This window comes from Notolepis coatsorum (genome assembly GCF_963971535.1).
Source record: "Notolepis coatsorum genome assembly, chromosome: 14".
Classification (NCBI taxonomy): domain Eukaryota; kingdom Metazoa; phylum Chordata; class Actinopteri; order Aulopiformes; family Paralepididae; genus Notolepis; species Notolepis coatsorum.
The window spans coordinates 109,571,427-109,594,759 of NC_140178.1; the positions used below are offsets into that span (position 1 = coordinate 109,571,427).

At 41.9% G+C, this 23,333-nt stretch overlaps 1 protein-coding gene and 1 long non-coding RNA gene across 2 annotated transcripts; both read right to left on the reverse strand.

Moving 5' to 3' along the window:
• Window positions 1-2,773: 2,773 nt before the first annotated feature.
• Window positions 2,774-15,054, reverse strand: LOC311241162 (galactose-specific lectin nattectin-like). The gene is made up of 6 exons (XM_084329892.1): window positions 15,048-15,054; window positions 13,448-13,762; window positions 9,283-9,377; window positions 8,984-9,118; window positions 8,250-8,364; window positions 2,774-3,594 (listed from the first exon to the last, which is right to left on the reverse strand). Exons 2-6 carry the CDS (start codon window positions 13,656-13,658, stop codon window positions 3,533-3,535), a joined length of 618 nt encoding a protein of 205 aa, XP_084186018.1. The 5' UTR covers window positions 13,659-13,762; window positions 15,048-15,054; the 3' UTR covers window positions 2,774-3,532.
• Window positions 15,055-15,733: 679 nt separating this feature from the next.
• Window positions 15,734-17,658, reverse strand: LOC311241167. The gene is made up of 3 exons (XR_014620513.1): window positions 17,564-17,658; window positions 17,359-17,399; window positions 15,734-15,840 (listed from the first exon to the last, which is right to left on the reverse strand). It is a non-coding gene; the product is annotated as an uncharacterized lncRNA (long non-coding RNA).
• Window positions 17,659-23,333: the final 5,675 nt, after the last annotated feature.

Genomic DNA, 23,333 nt, shown 5'->3' on the forward strand with positions numbered 1-23,333 from the left:
GGGCGATGGCCTAAGGTGCAGTGACATTTCCATTCCCCTCTCTGAACTAAAATAACACCTTTACTTCAGAAGGTGTGTCTGTGTGTGCATGCAGCATGTGAGCAGTGTGTGTGCAATGCGCGTGCAGCATGCATGTCCGTCTGTGTGTGTCCGTGAGCACGTATGTGTGCGTGTGTGTGTGTGTAGCAGGCTTCCCAGAGATTGCCGTCTCTCCAGTTCATCCCTGAATGTGTGTCAGTTCTCTAACTAACAGAACCCGTCTGCCTACAGAACACTTATGTAATGAACACAGCCCTGCAGAAATGTAGAATGAAAATTAGAGACTATTGAACCTAGTGTAAACTATGGATGAGTCGGTCGCAGTCAACCAGCACCTGCTAACGGATCGGACCCTTGAGCTCAGCTGGTTAGTGCGGCTGCCTGTGGATCCTATGGTCACAGGTTCAAATCCCTCGGTTACATTGGTGACAGCGGTGGGATCTCACTTCCCTGTGAATCTGTGAAGCAGGTTCACGTAGCAATGGGGGTGGGATCTCAGTGCCTTAACCCTCGGGATAGTGCGTGCGGGACGAAAGAACGTGCAAGGACGCACTTTCTCGGGGGGAGGACGTATGTAAACTATGGATGAGTCGGTCGCAGTCAACCAGCACCTGCTAACAGGTCGGACCCTTTAGCTCAGCTGGTTAGTGCGGCTGCCTGTGGATCCTATGGTCACAGGTTAAAATCTCTCGGTTACACTAGCAAGCTAAGTAAACCTTCCTTATATGGAGAGAGAGAGAGATACGGGCAGAGAAAGTGCCTGTAATCTGATTGAATGTATCGTAGAAACACCTACAGTATCGGCCCCCTGCAGGTTGACAATAGACTTACTGATCTTTCAATGTTCTGTTCTGATGGCTTTGACTCACCGGGGATTCCTTCACCTTATTTGCACCTACCCTCCCACCACCTTTACCATACAAACAAGCGTCCTCTTACCCGTGGTCCACACTGGTTACCTGACGGCTGTCTCGCACACGTGATGGTGTCCAGACAGCATGATCACCAGAGAATCTTCGGCACGGTGGTGCAGTGGTTAATACTGTCGCCTCACAGCAAGAAGGTCCTGGGTTCGATTCCCGCTTGAGGACCAGGTTGCCGGGTTGCCAGGTACCCAGGTCGGGTATCTCCCGGGCCTTTCTGTGTGGAGTTTGCATGTTCTCCCAGTGGCTCGCAAGGGTTTCCCCTCCAGAAAAAGAGATAAACCCAATGCGAAAACATGCAGAACAGATCACTAATGCTGTCACGTCCCTGACAAAGATGGACACGAGCACTTGGATTGGTCCCTCGGTGCTGCCCCATGCCACAACCCATGTCTGCTCCCGGGGAAGGATGACGGGATGGGTCAAGTGCAGAGAGACATTTCATCGGCGACCCAAAAAGAAATGCATGTGTGTTCCTATGTGTCGCCCATCTCACATGTGTGTGTTCGCTGCATGACTATGTTACAATGTGTGCTACGAATAAAGATTTTATCAAGTCCAGTTTAATCTAATCTTTAATCAAATTTTATCTTAATTCATTAAATGTATTTAATGACAAATAACAACAGTGCTTCCTGATTTTGGGGTAATTTCAATCTTAACCGCCAATAAAATATTGGTCAGTGGAAGGATAGTATGAGGTGACACATGACCCTTGCACATCCAATGTGGTATGAATTCATTCTATCATTAGTTTGTGAAATTTGCAGGCACTGAAAGCCTTCATGGTTGTTCAGTGAGAAAATGCACTTCCATTGCCTAGCCGGACACGTCAGACCTATGGAACGCTAAGCAAGCTTTGTCTCTACTAAATTCCGAGGCATATAGAATGGACATTCATACACAGCAAAAGCGCCTCCAAACAAGGTCGGTGAGATAAACATTAATTGATATTTTCCTTGGCATGAAACAGGAAATAGTATTTACCATTAGGGACCTGCATGATGCTTCTTTCTCTATTCAATAACGTGGTCGCGGTTGTATTCAGTTCAATGACGTCGCGTGTCTCCTATCCGTCATGCAGCGCATTCAGCCCTACGCCCACAATCTAATATATTTTTTAACAAGTCGATTATAAATTTTAATATAGAATATTCATTGACAGCCCTACTTAACAGTTACTGCATCACCCCTGAGTGGAACATGGAAAGCCAAATAAATTCCCCACTGTACCGAAAACCCATACCGAACCGTGACTCCAAAACCGAGGTACGTACCGAACCGTGGTTTTTGTGTACCGTTGGTTACACCCCTAGTGAATATCCAAGTTTTCTTTCTAAAAGTGTACAACTTTAATCTTAATTGTCTAATGTACAATTGTTTAATGAGCCCCCACTTGACATAGCCAAATATGAATGGCTTGTTGACCCACATGTGCTCTGACATAGGCAGCCCTCCCTACTTCTATTTCTGCTGCTCAGCTGACTGCGTATGAAAGATAGACACAGAGAGAGAGAGTTTATACATATTACATGTCCATTGAAGAGAGATAAATCGATAAAAAGAAAGACAGATGGAGAATGGGAGACAGACAGACAAGGGGAGAGAGAGAACTAGACAGACAGAGAGAGAGAGAGAAAGAGAGAGAACTAGACAGACAGACAGGGAGAGAGAGAGAACTAGACAGAGAGAGAGAGAACTAGACAGACAGACAGAGAGAGAGAGACAAATAGACAGAGAGAGACGTTCATATTGAGGATTTTTGAGCTCCAAGACAAAAGCCAACAACATCAGTGACCTGAGACAAAGGATAATGCTTGAACCTTTTATTGAAGTTAGGATTATGATTGTGAATGAAGCAATAGTGTAAACAGTTAAACAGAGACAGTCGCTTTTTTAGAATGAAAAGTAAATTGAACAAAATAGATCCTCCTGTGGTTATGTGATTTATGATTATGTATATGTGTGCCTGCTGCCTATACAGTGTTTATACATGTATAGCTTTGATGTGTCCCTGTACACTGTTTCTTATAGATGCACGAAGGCTAGATCCACAAAGAATGGATTGCACAGGGCTAATTGCACCCTTACTTACAATTCATTATGAATTGAAAATGGGGGACCCTGATGTAAACAAGACGAAAGTCTTTCTCTGGTCTGCATCCCCTTAAGTATTGAGCCGTACTGTATTGTACCCATTCTGCAATCTGTTAATAACATTTTCATTCAATCAATCACCTGCGCACCTGCAATCCATTCTTTGTGGATCTAGCCCCTAGTGAGTGAATGTAAAGAATATGTTTTAAACTGTTTTTATATTAGCTTTAATGTCCTTCTATTTTTCTGTTTCTTTTCTGGGTTAAACATCTAGCCCAGGGACTATAACTGAAAACTAACAAGTAGATTTACAGTTTTTAATTTGTATAAATTTATAAATGTATAACTGTTGATTGATATGATCAAATAAACGGAGTAAACAAAACTAAACAGAGCTGATGACGTCATCGAGGCCTAACGTCATCGAGGCCTAACATCACAGGTGGCGCATGAGACATTGTGGGTGAAGGGCGTCAGGCGTTTCTAGCGCATACAAAATACATCTTTGCGTGGCACTTTCCATCATTCCAGGTCCCTGCGTAAAAAGCACACACATAAAAAGAATACTTGTATTTTCTTGTACATACTTGTATATCTATAGCATTTTTTCACTTTTATCCAAAGTGACTTACAAGCAGGAAGGGCACAACTCTTTCAGCTGAGTAACAATGTTCATCGAACAGTGTGTGGAGCAATGGAGTCAGAGTTCAGATAGTATGGGGGGGGGGGGGGTGTAACTAGTTACATCGCTGGTGATAGGGCGGACATTACGCTCTTTTGGAGGCTGTAGCTCAAAACTAGAGATCTTATGAAGCCAATAGAAACGGTTGTGTTAATTACAGCTCAATTATCAATGTAATGATAAAGTAGCCATCCCTATAAGACAAGGTGTTACAAAGGGTCAGATTAAACCGAATATATGTATTTATTGATTGATATATATTGCATAATATTTGTATATCGTTTGATATCCCTTGTATATTCCTTGTACATATACACGGAATGTCCCTTTAACCTAGTAGCCTACCGACCATAATATTTCATTCTCCTATTGGACAGCGCCCATCAGCGCCAGTGTCTTACCCCCAGAGTCAAGTTGAAAGCTACCGTCAAGGCTTGTCTCAACATGCCCGCTTCTGCCCAGGGCTACGAGACAGTGAGGAGGCTGGCACTCGTTTATTCCCCGTACATATAAATATGGCGTAGGTGAATACAGAAGTAGTTCGAGTTCAGTTCAGTCTTGTTCAGTTCAGTCCGCAGTCTGTTCAGTTCGAGTTACCCAAGTGACGCCTCACCCACTATGCAACGTGCGGTGAAGTAGGGCCCGTATTGCCCCAAAATAGAGTCTTGTTTTATCCTAATACGTTTGTTCAACGTATCGTTCGCTCCTTACTAGTAAAAGCCTTCATTACGAGTCAAAGACCACGTGAAGTGAGTAATTGTGCGTCTAAATAGAGCACTTATAGCCGCGTGCGAATAGGATAGTATTAACGTCAAGTTCAACTGTGAACCACCGCGCACCGGAGGATATCTACACCGGTGATTGCAGAGCCACTTTCCGGCAGGATTATTATTACTCTTGTTGCTTTGACCAAGCTGTTGGAGCGGAGGATAATCGTCTACACCCACTGCTGTGGGACCTGCCCGTGAGGACATCACTCGAGCCCGTCTCTGTTGGACCAGAGGCTCCACGGCTTCACCAGTGCGGCGCGCACACTGGGATTACAGCTGCCCTTTCATCCGCTGAGCCAGGGAGTAATACCGCTCCCCCTCGCAGGAGCTTATTAGAGTACCTGTGGACCATTGACTTTGCAGTAGAGCATTGCCTCCCCCTGCTGGCTTACAACCGGTAGTAACCCCCTTACCAGTATTCCCTAGATAATTCCTAACATTCATTATTGATTTGTCTACGCACATTCTTTGCCTTATAAGCGCAATCTAAGTAAAGTATATTATGTAATAATATTTGCTGTTAATAAATATTCTTCTAAACGAGTACTTTGTGTGGAAACCGTATCATTGTGGAGGAGTTCTCATCATATACTTGTGTACGGTATGGCCAGAATAATGTACATAAGACGGTAGTGGTTTAATGATACCATACTTGATTAATACAGTCAGGGAATTGTACCCCTCAGTTACACAAGGTGTTGCTATTTCTTCATGTACATAATTTCATGGAGCTGTATTTAACATAACACAAGGATCCAATGTCCCTGATGACATCACTGGTGGCCATATTCAAACTCATTTACTTTCAATAACTGTCAAACTAAATGAGTGAGTATCTTTCTCGAAGAGTCTACATATTTTGCTCTTAAACTGTATGTTGATGAACAGATACACGTCTCTGTGGGCGTGCATCTGGGAGTGTCCATGGCCATATATGTATGTGTGTGTGCGTAAGCATGTTTTCAACTATGAGCACAATATGTGCACGTAGGGGCGTAGCTGTCGATTCTGGGCCCCATGAAAGAATGTATTTCTAGGCCCCCAGTGAATGCGAGCGCGTGTAAGGGCGCAAGCAAAAAAATATTTGGTAATTTATTTATTTATTGATGAAAATGCATAATATGGTTTTTACCTATACATTCGGATCAGCAGTTCAGCACCTGCACTGTTGGTGGGTGAGCCTAGTAAAGGATGTCGCATTGCGTTCATCTTCAATGAATGGACCAATGCAATAGTCTACCAAAGCCCCCCCCCTCTCTCTATATATCTCACACACACACACACACACACACACACACACACACACACACACACACACACACACACACACACACGCACGCACACACACACACACACACACACACACACACACACACACACACACACACACACACACACACACACACACACACACACACACACACACATAGAGTGATGTCTAGTTAAAAAAAAAAGAAAAAAATTGTTGGGCCCCCCCCCCCCAGTGCTGGGCCCTTGGAATCGTCCTAAGCTACCCCCCCCCCCCAGCTACGCCCCTGTGTGCACGGGTTAAACTCTTTCATTACGTTGTATAAATCAACGAGCGTGGATGTGGCTGTGGACATGCAGGTGGGAGTGTGTATGTGTGCAGTACCTTATTGATTATTTGATTGAAAATATGCCTACTGATTAAAATAATAATTATCCTCTCACAGATCCTATCAACAGCCAATAGTTGCTTACAATAGCCTGATCGCTCTATGATCATAATTAATTAAATCTCATCAAACATATCTGACAAAATGGAAAGGTCCAACCATTAAAAATATAGATCATAAGTAAATTGACTATAATGCATCCTAGTTTGTTCATGAGAAGCACCATGACCAGCAATGTCACTAACTTACTCACAGGCGTAGCAGCTGCTCACTAATGCGAATGTGTCACTGAGTGAAGTTACATAATCGGGCCGCTGGATCAGATGATCCATTGATGTCACTGGTAAACACGGCAGTGGAATTGGCCATCATTTTTTACATTGACCGTAAACAGTCCAACCATATAGGGGCCTACTAAGTTTTGACCTAGTCTTGTTATAGTATGGAAAGCGACTTCAGTTCCACATTTGGTGCCTTTATTGCAAAGTGCAGGATTCTTAATAACCTTATCACGATTTGCCCACCGGCACTTTGGCGACCCCTAGTGGCTCGGGTGTGCATATTTTGTAATACAATATATATATATATATATATATATATATATATATATATATATATATATATATATATATATATATATATATATATATATATATATATATATATATATATATATATATAGAATTGAAGGCTTATTTGTTGCCTGTCGAAATCCGCCAAAATCCGTTCAGCGGTTCTCGAGTTACATGCCGGTATTTGAGGCTTGTGCAAAGTACACGGTATTGTGTAAAATACCACTACCGACTCTTGGGGCTCTAGTTCCGTCAATCTAGATCCGATCTCGAAAATTATTGTGGAGGGTTGTAGCCAATGAGTGTGGCTTTCCAATGATACCCCATCTGGGGATGTATGATCTAGGATCTAGGTGAAAAACTAACGAGCAAAGACAGGAAGAGGATGAATTGAAGTCTATGAGAAAACTGAGTTTTTCATTGTACACAGTTTACCAAAATCACTCCTAATCACTCATTTCTGAATGGATATTTATGAAATTTGGAGATGTACTACATAAGGCTTCAGGCTATGGGTCCGTCTGGATTTGTAAGCCATTCCACCTTCTGGGGAAATACTACCTCTGGACTACTAACTACTACAGAAAAACTTGAGTAACAGGTTTGTCTACAACAAGTTCAGACCTATGTTACTCTATTACGTTAGCACTAAAATTGAATTTTAGAATGTCATCTTTCAAAAGAGACCAGGCTCATGCTATATAAGTATAAAGTATGTTGTTTTGGTTTGCAAAAAAAGTATGCAGTCCTCAAAAATGAAAACTAAAAAGGCCACTTTTGGGGGCGCAGGTTAAGAGGTTAAAGGGATAGTTTGGATCTTTGGACATGAAGTTGTATGAAATACTTGCCAGTAGTGTAGTCGATGCAAAGCTAATAGCTTACTTACAGAGTCCTGTGGGCGGAGTTCTGGACGGGTTCTGAGCGAACCGGAAAGCAAACGGGCACGAAACCAAGAATCCACACCACAACATGCAGGCAAAAAGGGTTACCCGTTTCCAACATAAAACCACGATCCTCCAGCATTTCATATTCCGCTATCACTTGCCATTATTTAGTTTCTTGAAAAAAGCCAGTGTATTACTATGCGCTGGAGCCAGGTCAGTTAACGCGGCCTATCAGCTGTTTCAAAATACTGGAGGACTATGGTTTTGTGTTGGAAATGGGTAACCCTTTACCTGTATGTTGCAGGGCGGATTAAAACTTTTCTGGTTTTGTGACTGCCAAATCCCCATTTGCTGCCCATCTAAAAGTTCCTGGTAAGTTAGATTTGCATCAACTACACTACCATATTTCATACAACTTAATGTTCAAAGGTCCATACTATCCCTTTAACTATAGGGTGGCTAAACCACCCCACTACATCAGAGACTGATTGTAAAGGAGGGAATATCTGAGGCAGTAGGCGGTATCCTATATGGGTAGGTGTAAGAGTGGGGAGGGTGGTCATCTTTTGTATTTTTAACTAATTTAATAAAAAAGTATGTAAAAAAAAAAAAAAAAAAGGGAAAGAAATTATATGAACTGCATACCTGGAGACCACATCTCCACGCAGCGTTCATGCTTGTTTTTGTGGTTGTTTGGTTCATTCGCATTCCATTTGGTGAAGTCAAAGCGGGAGCCGTCACTCTGCAGCCATGTGCGGATCTACAGGATGAAGAAATGTCATCAGTAGATACCAGGGTTTTCCACATGTGGGTCTAATATGTCAATATGTCTGGCTCTAGTAAACAGCATGAACTTTGTTTTATCTGCATTAAGCACCAGTTTAACAGGGCTCGACAGTGCAAGCGTTTCACTTGCATTTGCGACTAAAAATAGATTTGTGCCAACCAGAAAGATTATTTAGGAACACATTATGCGAGTAAAGATTACATCCTACAAACTTACATCATATAAGCTGACAGTAAATATTACATCCTACAAGCTGACAGTTCAATTATATTTAAACTTTCACTTTAGCTATGAAGGGGAAGATGAGCGCAGAAAGAGTGGATGAATTGATTGATTAGATGAGAACCGGATTCAATAAGCAGAACCAGAACCGATACAAATCCAAATGATACCCAACCCTACTGAAAAAAGTATGAATATTTTTCATTGTGCTCCTGAATTTCTTTGTGTTTTTGTCTTTTGAACTCATTATTTGCCTCATACATGTTGTTTGCAGTTACTGAATAACAATGTCTGCAATTTTTTTTTTAGATTTTGTGTTATGGTTGGGTCGTGTTATGGTTGACTCATCAAGTCAGTTTGAGTACCTCACCTTAATGTCAGAATTAACATCATAGCCCCCGATCCAGAGAGTTGGGCGTTGCTGCCCTGTCAGGCCTCTGATCACGTTATTCTCCTGGATGCTGTGGACTGAGGCCAGGTTGCCACCAACGGTTATACAATAGAGCTAATGAGGGAGAGTAGAAGATAGAAAATGATAACATGCACATACAGTACTATCCTTCAACAATCCTCTTATTTGTGCTAATGTATGTATTTTTTAAGAATGTATTTTTTCATCAGTAATGACAAAGTAATGTCTGTATATCTGAAACTGTTGAAAAAATGTACCTCTGCATCTTGCCAAGTCTTGCCAGAATTGAAGTATTTGAAACAGCGACAGTTGTGTTTAGTCCAACCAAGGGGGCAGTGTCTCCTGCAAGGTTCTGTAGTGCAGACATGATATTAAAACGGGCCTACTGTTGATGGCATGAGAATGCAATATTTAGTTATGCATTAATGGAACACAGTTAAATTACAGTTTATTAGGGTTGGGCCTTTGGTTGATGACCGTTACCATTAAAAACCTGAATAATTTATGTCAATATCTCAGGCATTTCTCAAAATTTTTCTTTATTTTCCCTTTTCAACATGAAACAAGACAACACAATACAGTAACAATACTAATAAACAAGACATCACAGGACAATAACAGTAATAATAATAATAATAATAATAACGACAATGACAAGACCATCAGTTAATTTCTGGCATTTCTGACTTGATCTCAAAGACAACTGACCACTGACCTATAATGAGCAACTGAGATATCAACTTAACCCATGCATAATACCTCACCACAGCCCAGATTTGATGGATTCTTGCTGTGGTCTGTGTGTGCTGCTTGTTTGTGCTGTATGGAGATCACTGCTCCTCCCTCTGCCTTTAATTAATTAATTAATTTATTCATTAATTTTTACTTCTTTCATTATTTGTCTCAGATTCATTATTATTACCCTATTTCCTTCCCTTCACCCATAGTTAACTTAATTTCCCCAGCCCGCCCTGCCACTGAAGCTAGTTAGTGAGTTCTAGCTAACTTAGCTAATGTTACCTTCTCTCCACCTGTTTGCCTGCTAGCTAGCTTGGACCACCTAGTCTGCTGGATAGCTATCATAACTGCCCTGGACTCTGCCCTACAACACCACTGCACTATTTCAATCATCCTTTAATCTCTCCAAGAAAACATCCTTCACTGTCCACCAATAAGCCTATAAACTCCACCTCTGCTTACAAATCTGCCTATTTCTCTACCGTCATTGATGACTCCAGTCATCTGCCCTATTCTCCACTGTGAACACCCTCCTCAAGTCCTGTGCCTACACCCTGTCCACCTCTACTCTTTTTATTTTTATTTTTTTTATTATCTTTCTTCCCCTCCTTTTTCCCGATTTTTCTCCCATCCCACCCTTCCTGGTTGTTGCGTACTTTCCCCTACTGTTGGTCCGGGAGACCGGAGACTGTCACATGCTTTCCTCCGACGCATGTGCAGCCTGGGGCAGGCCAACCTGGCCGCGCAGGTTCTCACCGGGGAGAGTGTAGCGTGTGGGAGGCCACACTATCTCTCCTCAGATCCAACCCTCGCTGAGCAGGCGCCCCGACCGAACTGTAGGGGTCGCTGTCCACAACGCCCAGGACCCACCCTTCAGCTTCCCACCCCCTGATACAGCCAATTGTATCAGCGTGAGAGGACAGCCAAGCTGATAGCAACGCCGGGAGCTGGATTCGAACATCCACCTCTACTCTTGAACCATGCAACTAATTACAAAAGAAAATGTCACAGCTATTAATTAATAAATCACTCCACCTTGTGCCTGACCCAGCAGCAGCCACTGTTCCTGCCCCTCCTCTCCATCCCTCTTGACCTTGCTATCCCTCCCCCGGACATCTCCCTGTTCACTCCAGCTTCCCCATCCTTCAACTCCAAACTCATCAGCTCATCCAAACCCACAACCTGCTCACTTGACCCCCTTTCCACTCCTCTGCTGAAGACATGCCTCCCTGTCCTATGCGACCTTCCACACCAACTCTTCACTGCCCCATGGAATTGTCCCCTCCACATTAAAAGCTGCCAATCCACTGTCTCACCCTGATCCTGGGTGGATAAAAAAAAACTGGTCTTGAGCCATCCTGCCTGAACCAATATCGACCAATGTCCAATCTCCCCTTCCTCTCAAAACGCCTGTGATGCCTTGTCGCCACACAACTCCAACCCCCCCTGCAGTCTGGCTTATGCCAACTCCACAGCAGTGAAACTGCCCTCCTCAATGACCTACTCACCTCTGCCGACACTACAGCCCTTAACATCCTTGACCTGTGACCTTGAGTGCTGCCATCGATACTGTGAGCCACTACCCAACTATTGCCAGACTCAAAGACCAAAATTTTATAGGCACTGCACTCAGCTGGTTTAGTTCCCATCTCACCAAAATATAATACTTAATTTCCCTACACAACCACTCCTCTTGTCACATCCCCGATCCAAGGTTCTGTACTCTGTAAGCACTCCTCTTCATCATCTACATCCAAACACTGATCTATGGCTTGGCCACTGCAACTCACCTCTTGACCACTGCAACTCACTCCTCTATGGCATCAGTGCTATGGCTCCATCAATAGACTCCAAGGTCCAGAAAGCATTCACCCGACTTCTAACCAAATCCTAGCAGCAAATCACCCCAGTCCTAAATGACCTCCACTGACTTCCTTTCTCCCACCAGATCAATAAAAAGTCCTGGTCATCATCTACAAAGTGCGTCGGGATGCTTTTAACACATACTACTAGTTACAGTCATAGATCCCCTTTGTGATTGTAGACTGATACTTAGCTAATAACAATGAGATACCGTTAACTAATTGCTCAATTCTAATATCTGAAAATAAAGGCTATATTACACGAGTTGTCTTACTATATGTCTCTTGCCGGTCTCAAACTGTTTTTGTATCCACTTTTTCTCCCATTTTCTATATTTTCTCCCATCCCAATTTCGTATCATCCAATTCAACCCTCCCCTGTCACGAACGCTGTTTCTTGCCTCCCACAAGCCGGCTGCAATGTGGACTAAGTCATACATAGCACAAGTCCCCTCCGGTACTTGAGGTAACAGCAGTCGCATCTTTTCATCTGCGCAGCTCGATCTCTCAGTGGCGAGGAGTAACGTGTGGGAGGCTCACGCTGCCCCAGACACTTCCTGATTCTACTGCGCAGGCGCACCAACCGACCTGTAGGAGTCGCTGTCCACAACGCCCGATCCCCACCCATCAGTTTCCCACCCCCTAATACGGCCAATGTGTATTAGTATGAACGAGCAGCTAAACTGAAAGCAATGTGGAGCGCTGGGCTCGAACAGGCGAGCCCAGCGTCTCAGTATTCGTGGCGAGCGCCTTGCCCACTACGCCACGTAGCCGCCGCCGGTCTCAAACTGTTATAATTTAAGTTATAATGTTATTATCAGCAAGTCAGGACTAGAATCATATGATTGAAGCCAATTAAGCTATCTACTGAGCCACTAGCATGCTAATAAAATAGACCCATTTTACTGTAGTGAGCTAAAGTTAACCTCTTAACCTGCAAGGGCCCACATGCCTTTTTAGGACGATTTGCGCATAGGCACTTTGGCGACCACTAGTGGCTCGGGTGTGCATATGTTGTAATACAATATATATATCGAATCGAAGGCTTATTCGTTGCCTGTCGATAGCGACAAAATCCGACAAAATCCGTTCAGCGGTTCTCAAGTTACATGCTGGTATTTGAGGCTTGTGCAAAGTACACAGTATTGTGCAAAATACCACTCCCGACTCTTGGGGCTCTAGTTCCGTCAATCATTTGGCGACCTCGAAAATGATTGTGGAGGGTTGTAGCCAATGAGTGTGGCTTTCTAATGATACCCCATCTGGGGATGTATGATCTAGGATCAAGCAAAAACAGGAAGAGAAAAACAGCCAAATGAATTGAAGTCTATGAGAAAACTGAGTTTTTCATTGTGTTTACCAAAATCAAACTAATCACTCATTTCTGAATGGATCTTTATGAAATTTGGACATCTACTACATAATGCTTCAGGCTATGGCTCCGTCTGGATTTGTAAGCCATACCACCTTCTGGGGAAATACTACTAACTACTACAGAAAAACTTGAGTAACAAGTTTTTCTACAACTCAAGTTCAGACCTATGTTACTCTATTTCATTACTACTAAAAGTGGATTTTCTTTCTGGAATCAGAAACTTCAGAATGTCATCTTTCAAAAGAGACCAGGCTCATGCATGTGCTATAAGTATAAAGTATTTTGTTTTGGTTCGCAAAAAGGATATGCAGTCCTCAAGTTCAAGTAAAAAAAAATTCACTTTTCTGCCCGCTTGATAAGCGGATGTTGCTTGAAAAAAAATTAAGAGATAGATGAATAAATACCAGTGTATAGAGGAAACATTTTAAGAAAAGTACAAATTCTTACCTGTGCAGACCACACCAGCATCTTCACGATGATTACAGTTATGAGTGCCAAACCCTGCATGACCACAATCTTTTAAAGACAACTCTTCGCCTGTACAGGCAACATCATCCATCCAGATCTGGCCACTGCCCTGGCCAAAGTGGGCTTTGACTTTGGACTGCAGGGCTTCACCACATCCCTGCTGTCTACACACCACCTCAGCGTCCTCCATGCCCCAGTTATCATCACACACTGTCCCCCACTGACCATCATAGTAGACCTCCACTCTGCCCTGGCAGGAGTTATACCCACCACCGACCAGTCGTAATTGGATATCTGACAGTGTAAAAGAAATCATGCAGTCATTAAAGAAATGATTGATAACTATTGTGTTATAACACAGCTATTAACATCACTATAAACCTTCAACTATGGTGCACAAACTCAGTAATGAATACTGTTTCAAGTACCATTTAGGAATTATTACCTGTTAGACATATAATATAAACCCAACCTCTTAGCATGCAACGTCCCACATATGGGACGTTTTTCTGACTTTTTGCAACCGGCACTTTGGCGACCCCTAGTGGCTCGGCTGTGCATATTTTGTAATACAATATATATATATCGAATTAAAGCCTGTGAATAGCCCTTTCAGGTGACAAGTATAGTATAGTCTCTCCCGACACTGCCTTTTGCCTCCTGTCAGGGCCCTTAGGCTTTGGAACACTCTGCAGCCAATTTAGTATACTCCTGAAAATATCTCCTTAACATACAGGAGGACATTTGAATGTCCAAGTGTGATGTTTTTATTCTTCCTGTTGCTTCCTTCCTTTTGATTTGTGCTTGATATTTAAGAAGAGTATTTGAATTATATTTGTAAACAGTAAGAGTATTCCTTTCTTGTCTGTTGTTGCTGTTTCATGTGTGCATTGTTATCAGGAATTGTTCTATCTTTGACATAGGATAGCACAAGGAAGTTCGGTGTGTGTGTGTGTAACATGGAAAATAAGAGCTATAGGATGGAGGGTGGGGTTTCTGGGACGCTGGAACTGTTGATCCTTCCTGAGGTGTTGTGGGCCTAACTTGACGAAACACCAGTGATGGCAGGTGTGTACTAGAGATAACCATTGTGATATGCTTGCTCTCATTGCCTATCTATCTACATGTTGGGTTGTGGTGGTCATTAGGGGCCATGTGTTAGGGTATATAGCATCGGCATTGTCGATACTCACATTAAAGGGGCATGGGTCTGTCTTTTTTTGGCAATGGGATTGGGTTTCTTCATTGAGCATGTATCCTTATCATTGGGGCACAACTTATGTTTTATTATAAATACATTTTCATGTACAGTATTCTGCCTCTTTTTACTGCTGTTTTATCTTGACACTGTGACATTTTTTAAATGTAGATTAAACTTTTATTTATCTTTTCAGTGAAGCAGTTTGTAAATTTGTTTCTAATTATATGTATAATTATATCATTATATATCAACAACAGTATCATCATCATGCCGATAGTGACTACCATCATCATCATCATCATCATCATCATCATCATCATCATCATCATCATCATCATCATCATCATCATCATCATTATATTTTCAGTAGATGCTTACCATGTAAACCATCCTGTAAACACAAAAAAATAATTTAAACATTATTTTGTGAACCCTTGTAAACTATACTGTATCTTAATTACGAAGCAGTCTCAAAGGATAATGTGTTAAGACGCTGAAATAATACCTGCTTAGGGAGTAAATGTATAAGAATGGCCAGGCAGCATCAAAGTCTGACAAAGATATACTGACTATCTATAATAACAAGAGGGGAAATAACAGGAGAGTGAAACCTATGACCAGGATAGTCTATTTCAGAATATTCTTATACATTCCTTCATTGGGTAAGTGAAATACATTTGAGTGAAATTAAACTATAACACATTTAGCTGGGGACCCCCTGCAACCCCCTCAACACAAGGACCCATGGGGTTCCTCGGATCCCACTTTTAGAACCACTATGGTATTTTATATAGCGCTTTTATCCTAAGCACTTTATCCAACTCATATGGAGCAGTTAGGGGTTTAGTGTTTCACTCAAGGACACTTCGACACACTGCCGGCGGGAGGAGCGGGAATCGAACTGGGAACCTTCCGATTACCAGACGACAGCTCTACCTCATGATCCACTGTCGCCCCACTATGTTAGATGATGGCCTGCCTGACAAAAACAAACCAGCATTCTCCACTTGATTTCCTGTCAAATACAGACCTAACTGGAAATTAACAGTAGTTTTAGCTCTTAACCTAGCAACACATCAAACACTGAAACTGTATATATTTTACTTACAACTTCTGCAATCAGCAGTCCACCGGTTAAGCAGAGGAGCACGGCAAACAGAACCGACACCATCTACAGAAAGATAAATAAGAAGGTTTATGTATCATTAACCCTTTCATATCTATGATCTTACATGTGAGATATAATTTTGATAACTGAACATGATGATGATTTAACATGAGTACTGGCTGCCAAAAGCTATGTAGTTCTAGAGATCCAGGATAGAAGTCTGAGAGAACTTACATACACCTGAAAGCATAAAAAATGCACTGGATAAGATTTTCAATCAGTCAATCTAAAACCAGCGGCCATTACTTTCTCAAATAAAAAAAAAGGTTTTTAAGGAAAAATATGATAGTCATAAATTAATTATGAAATTATGCTGCATGCATCTCTGACGTTTATAACAAACCAAACCATTAGAAAATCCGTTGAAAATTTAGCAAGCTATGGTTATTTCAATAGTATGCACCATAGACATTCATGTTATGAGTGGGCGTGCTGCCTGTGGCAAGATGGCCACCATGTGGCAACGTCGGTCTCCATTGGCCAGGGTGAGTCATCTAGCCTTTATAAATGTCTATGGTCACAACTGTCATAAATTACCATTGAAATTCAATAGTTAATTCTAGATATCCTCTCTCAAATCAGATGCAATTATATTATCAAATCTGTGTTCCAATTTTAAAGGAAAAATATGAAACTGTCATAAATTACAATTGAAATTCAATATTAATTTAAAGTCAATAAATAATCTTGGGGTCTGTGAAAAGGTAAAATATCTTGGACATTTTATTACAGAACAAATGACAGATGATGATATATACAGGCAATGCCGCAGGATGTTTGCGCAAGCGAACACTCGCGCAAGTTTAGTATGTGTACAGACGGAGTGAAAATGTCTCTGTTCAGAGCATATTGTACACCACTTAATACATGCACACTACAAAAAAGCAGGTTTGTGGAAACTTCAAGTAGCTTCTAATGATGCCATAAAATACCTAGATGGTGTAGTGCAAGTGAAATGTTCGTGGCTGCACGTGTCAATACCTTCCAAGCTGTCATGTATAAATGTATCTGTTCGCTAAATTACTTTGGAAATGTGATCTCTCTGGTTTTATGGACATTAGGTTCAGTGCCACACGTTACCACTCATCTATGTGGAGATATTGGCACAGCCGTCTATTTGTGGGACATTGATGTGTATTTTAAGTGATGTTATTTTTGCCTGTTGTGTGTCATTTTATATAGGTTGTGTATGTCTTGTTTTTTTTATCTGGACCATGAGTCCGTATTAAAGTTTGAATTTAATTGAATAGTGTTGAATTAAAAATAATTAGATTTCCAAAATTATGTTAAATTATAGATATCCTCCCTTAAATGAGCGGCAATTAATTTCTCAAACTCTCAACTTTTGCTCAAACTTTTAAGGAGAAATATGAAATGGTCATGAATTACTGTTGAAATGAATAACATATTTTTATATAAACTTGTCTTGTATTGTCATTGGTGTAAGCCTGAACTAGGGAAATGCTACAGTCTAGAATGAATATTGACAGGTGGTCAAGAAAAACACCTTTGAAATCTTACCTTTGCTCTAATGAAGTGTGAAGATGTTGGACTAACTGCACCTTGTGTTGAGAAATAAACATCACATACAGTATAATATGCTTAATATATAAAATACACTTGATATTAGTTCATCATATTCAATATAAAACTATTTGACATAATACATTTGGTAGAACAACCTAAATTGATTATTGACAGCTACTCAGTACAACTGAACGCTTACCTCTGTTATGTCGGAGTGTAAAGATGTTAAACAGCAGGGACTGTAGACTCTACCCTGTCTTGGAACCCAAAGGCATCACTCTCTTTATACCTGCTGGGACACTCCCAACAACACACTCTTATCTCACGTGACATCAGACGTTTTTACTGGCCACACCTCAACTCTATTTTTATCTTATTAATTGCATTGGCACTGGATCCTGTTTATCAAATGGCATCAAATTTTTCCCCCCAAATGTTAAGATTACCATTGAAATGCAATAACATTCAATGGAAATTACTTACCGCTCCAAAATTGATGCTGGTTTAATTCTATATAATTATCCTCCCTCAAATCAGCGGCAATTACTTTCTCAAATTTGTTTTCCACTTTTTACAGACAAATATGAGACAGTCAACAATAACTGTCAAGCTGTATGTGTTTGACCTTGTGCACTGTCCCCAACTTGAAAGGATGTTGCTTGTTAACCCGAAGGGTTAACTGGGTTTACCCAATGAACCAGACCGATTGACCTTCTTTCTCCATTTATTTGATATTCAAAGGTTTGTTTTCATTCTTTCACTACTTCAGCCATTTTTTGCCAGTAGATGGATGGTATTTATAGTTCTAGCATTTGCATTTAGCAATTAGGTAAAAAACCTAGAAAAATACAAGCAATAAAATACACATTGGAAGTTAAAGTTAATTGTGTGTGTGTGTGTGTGTGTGTGTGTGTGTGTGTGTGTGTGTGTGTGTGTGCGTGTGTGCGTGTGCGTGTGCGTGTGTGTGTGTGTGTGTGTGTGTGTGTGTGTGTGTGTGTGTGTGTGTGTGTGTGTGTGTGTGTGTGTGTGTGTGTGTGTGTGTGTGAGAGGGGGGGGTGCCATGACTGGGTCATGTGTGGGTTCAGGAGGTTGGGAGATCTAGTTTGACTTGACAATAACTTTGTATTGATCGCATCATAGCCAAATAGTATCACAAACAACCATTGATATAGTTGTGAGAAAAGTAAACCCATGTAAACAAAATGTGTGCTATTTTGCAGTGATGCTAATCTCACACATATCCCAAAAAGAACACAATTTTCATTTTTTCAAACAAGAAACAACACAGCACAATAATTACAATAATACATAACAGACATCCAAGAACACAAACTAACACAACAATGATTAGACAATAAATTAGACCTATTATATATTGTATGCACAACCAGTCAAAACAAGTTGTCACAAAGTAAAAGGATAACAAAATAAAATCTTTACTATAAAAAAGGTGCTTACCGATCCCCCTCCACCACCAGGCCCAACACCCGCAAGCCACAACCCCGGAGGAACCCACAGCCCGCCCCCCCCCCCGCGAGCCAAAGCACCACGCCTCTTTAGTGCCTCGACCCGCAGAGACCCCAGACCGCGGCCCCCCCAGCCAGAGCCCATAATCACCAGAACCAGATCCGAAGGGGGTCAGAAAATATACATAGGATCAATATTGAATGAAAAATAATAAACAAAACAAAAATACAAAAAACACCATAACCATCAACATACATGAATATTCGCTCATTCCCCCCCCCCCCCCCCCCTCGCCCCAGGACCCCAACGTGAGACATCGATATAATACCTTATTCAGTACTCATTTTCCAGAGTCATATGCGTTCTTTTCGTTTTTCCACCACGGCCCACCAGACCGCGATATTGGCCTCATTAACACCTATGACACGTGCAGTGGAAATCTCCAAATAAATAACATCATTCAAGATAGGTGAGAATCCATACCTTCGGTCATAACTTATCTGGTTGTATCCAGCGTGAGGCAATCAGCTTTTTGGCAGCGGTCAGACCAGCCAAAATGAGCCTCTTTACTTGTACAGAGGTCGGCAACTGAGAAACATCATTTAACAACAAAACAGAAGGCAAGGCCGGTATGGCTAGAGAGAAAATCTCTGATAACTGAGTGGTGACATTTTCCCAGAAGATCTCAACAGGAGGGCATTCCCAATACATATGCATATATGTTCCAATGGCACCGTCTGGACACAAGGTACATCGAGAGTCAGGCCTGAGACCCATTAGGTTCAATCGCCTGGGGGTCAAATAAGTCCTATGAACAACATTTTTATGGATCTGTTGGTGATCCCGGTTGCGTGATGATAGCCTAATATTTTCCCATACCGCATCCCAATCAAAATCTATATCCAACTCAGGGATATCCTTTCTCCAAATCGTATCTAAGTGTAGGTCTTTATATGAGGCCGTAAGTAAGTGCCGATAAAAGTCAGAGACGAAGCCTCTCGATGTCTCTCTGTCATAAAATAATTTGTGAAACCGGTGTCGTTCTGGTGGAGCGTCCCACGGGACTCCGTGAGCCTTTAGAGCTGCTCTCATTTGTAAAGAAAAGAAAAAGGAACTACCGGGGAGATCAAATTCGTTGGATAGGTCCTGAAAAGACCGGATACCAGAGTCGTTGAACATATCCCTCAATATATGGATACCCTTCCCCTCCCATCTGGGAAATCTAATGGGTCGTTGTCCAATAAGGAGCAATATGGAAGAGTGTGCCATTTATGGCGGTTAGTGCGAGTTCTCTGGGTATCACGCCAAATCTGGATCACATGTGTGATCAGAGGGCCAAATCGTAATTTGCATTGTTTAATTGAGATGTTGGTATACACGATATCTTGAAGTCTGTGTGGGGACACCATCTCTTCCTCCAATGGACGCCAGGAAACAGCCGCTTGAGCGTCAAACCACGTGATAAGAGGTCTTAGAGAGTATGCTTGGAAATAGTATTTGAAGTCCGGAAATGCCAAACCCCTGTTCAATTTACTCCTCTGTGCAGTGGTTCTCTTTAAGCGTGGGCGTTTGTTATTCCAGACGAATTTATATGCAGCAGAGTGCAGTTTTTGCCAGTAACCAACAGGAGGAGACAACGGAAGCATGGAGCTAATAAAATGTATTCTAGGTAAGACATTCATCTTAATTATTGAGGCGCGGGCCTGTAATGAGTTCTTTAATTTGGACCACCTGTCAAAATCCTTTGCAATCCTGTCACCCAAGCCGGAGTAGTTATACTTTACAGTCTGGTTAACAGTCGGGAATATTTCAACCCCAAGGCATTTAAAGTGATCTACCATGAGTATATTTGCTGGAAGGAGGGTTGCCTTCGCAGCCTCGTTGAGTGGAAGGAAGGCTGATTTTGGCCAGTTGATCTTAAATCCAGATAGGCTGCCAAAGTCATCTATTACTCGGAGAAGGTAGGGCAGAGAGACGGCCGGGTTCTGCATAAGTAAGAGTACATCATCCGCGTATAAGCTGATATGTGTGCTGTGAGCTTTGCTCACCACTATTCGCTGTTTTGCGCTCTTCTAGACAGGGTTGTCCTCTTAGCCCAGGACTCTTTGCTCTTTCACTCGAACCCCTAGCGCAGTACATAAGGCAATCACGAGTTATATCCCCTGTGTCAATGAACAACCAGCCAAGCTGGTAGCAACGCCGAGAGCTGGGCTCGAACCCAGCATCTCCTGCGTTGGTGGCGAACGCCTTGCCCACTGCGCCACCTAGCCGCCCGCATTTTGGCTAATGTTAAAACTTGTCAGCTCAGTTTTGTCTATTTTTCTGTGTGTGTGTGCGCGTGCGTCTGTCATACCTTCACAGGACAAAGCCCACTGACTGCATCTGTCTTCATGGTAGCAGTGGACCAGGTGGTGGTCAATGATGGAGTCTCAACGTTCACTGAAGCAGTTAATGCCATGTTCATGATCTATTATGCCCTCAACATCGACTATTCTGTAGAGCTGGGTGCAACAATGGAGTTTCTTCAAAGGTAATTGTATATTTTTTTCATCTTTTAATTCATTTACCAGTATAATGATTTTATTTTTTTCTTTTTTTTAATCTTTTTTCCCCTCCATTTTCCTCCGATGTTCTCCCCATCCCAATGTTAGTCGTATGCCAATTCCCAATCCCCTTCCTGGTCGCTGCGCACTTACCCCCACAGTCAGATCATCTGGGAGAGTGGAGGCTATCACGTGCTTCCTCCGACACACGTCCAGCCAATCAACCGCTTCTTTTCACCTGGCAGCGCGGATCCTCCCTGAGAGGGCGTAGCGTGTGGAAGGATCACACTATCCCACTCAGGTCCTATCCGCGCTTAGCAGGCGCCCCGACCGAACTGTAGGAGTCGCTGTTTACAACGACCCGGACCCACCCCGCCAGCTTCTCCCACCCTCTAATACAGCCAATTGTATTAGTGTGAATGGCCAGCCAAGCTGGTGACAACCCCGGAGCTGTGACGAATGCAATCTCCGCTACGCCACCTAACCGCCAGTATAATGAACTTTTAATCATAAAGTCCTTGTAGCAGTTTGAGAGTGAATCAATGCAGTGCAGAAGGCAGGGCATGAGTGACAGAGCCCATTCTTTCAAACATTCATTGAGAGCAGCACACACATAGGCTATAATGAACGGAATTGTGTAAATGTACACCATTTGATAACGATGTCAATCCTTTTATGTACCACTCCTCTACAGATGCATGTTCAAGATAAATCCGGACAAGGGCTCAAAAGTCCACAAACAAGGCAATAAGAAGTGTCTCGCAGTCAATCCCAAGGTCCTGTCACTCATATCGAAGATATCAGAGCATGACTGGCTGTAGTGACTGGTGAGTTTGCTGTTAATTCATTTGATTACTTGTGATTTATTTCATGTCCCTTTTCTCAAAACTATTTGGCAGGTGATCGGATCAACCTCTATTCAGGTAAATCTAATTCTTTCCACCACAAGGTCGGGAGTGAAGCGAATACAGTTACTACAGGAAAAAAAACCTTCAGTGCTGTTCTTTGCTCTTCCAATTAAGAAACTCATTTCATTTCAGATATAACTAATGTTAATAGCAGCATCTACGCTAACCTCCGCCATTGGTGTTTTGAAATGAACAGTTGCTTCTCACTGTTGTCACACCTAAACCACCTCTTCTCGTAGATTACAAACTTCTCTCTATGGAGATTTGCCAGAATGATGTGGGCAGTGAAACGTGAGCTCACAAGATCAGAATGGTCTCATGTCCAAATTCTTAAGATTTGGACATCAATCTGATGCAATTTCTTCTTTATTTCTCCATGAGGTTGATTGAAATAGTATTTCTGTTTGTGTGTATTACAGAGAATCCAGAGCCATCAGGACTAAAATGAAGCGAAACAAGATACAGCAGCACTGGAAGAAAGAGGATGAATAACATTCTTGTTTTCAGTTCAGTTAATTTTTATATTGGACACATGACAATGGTCATAAATCGCAAGTTTTACCAGCTGCTGTTGCAGCATTGTCCGAAAAGGGCTAGGGAGAAGCACTATATAGCTTGCCGGGCCCTACGCCTGAAGACTACCTTTTTTTATACACATATATACCTGCACATATTCATACATGATACATATTTATACATGATGTTTATAGCATTGTTCTGTATATACTGTATACATACACATATACACACACGCATATATATTTATCCCATAAATACTGTCTCATATTATAAATAATAAGCTGTACACCAACTGGGGTGCTCTTTGCCATGGATATGTATGTGTGTGTGTGTGTATGTATATATATATATATATATCCATACACACATGGCAAAGAGCACCCCATAGTTGGTATACACAGCTTATTTACAATATGATTAATAAATTAGTGTTGGCATGTATATAAAGTGATATACAGTACATATACACATTATAGTATATTATGGTTGAGCACTTTGGTTCCGCACGGACGTTTACACTGTTATGCAAAAA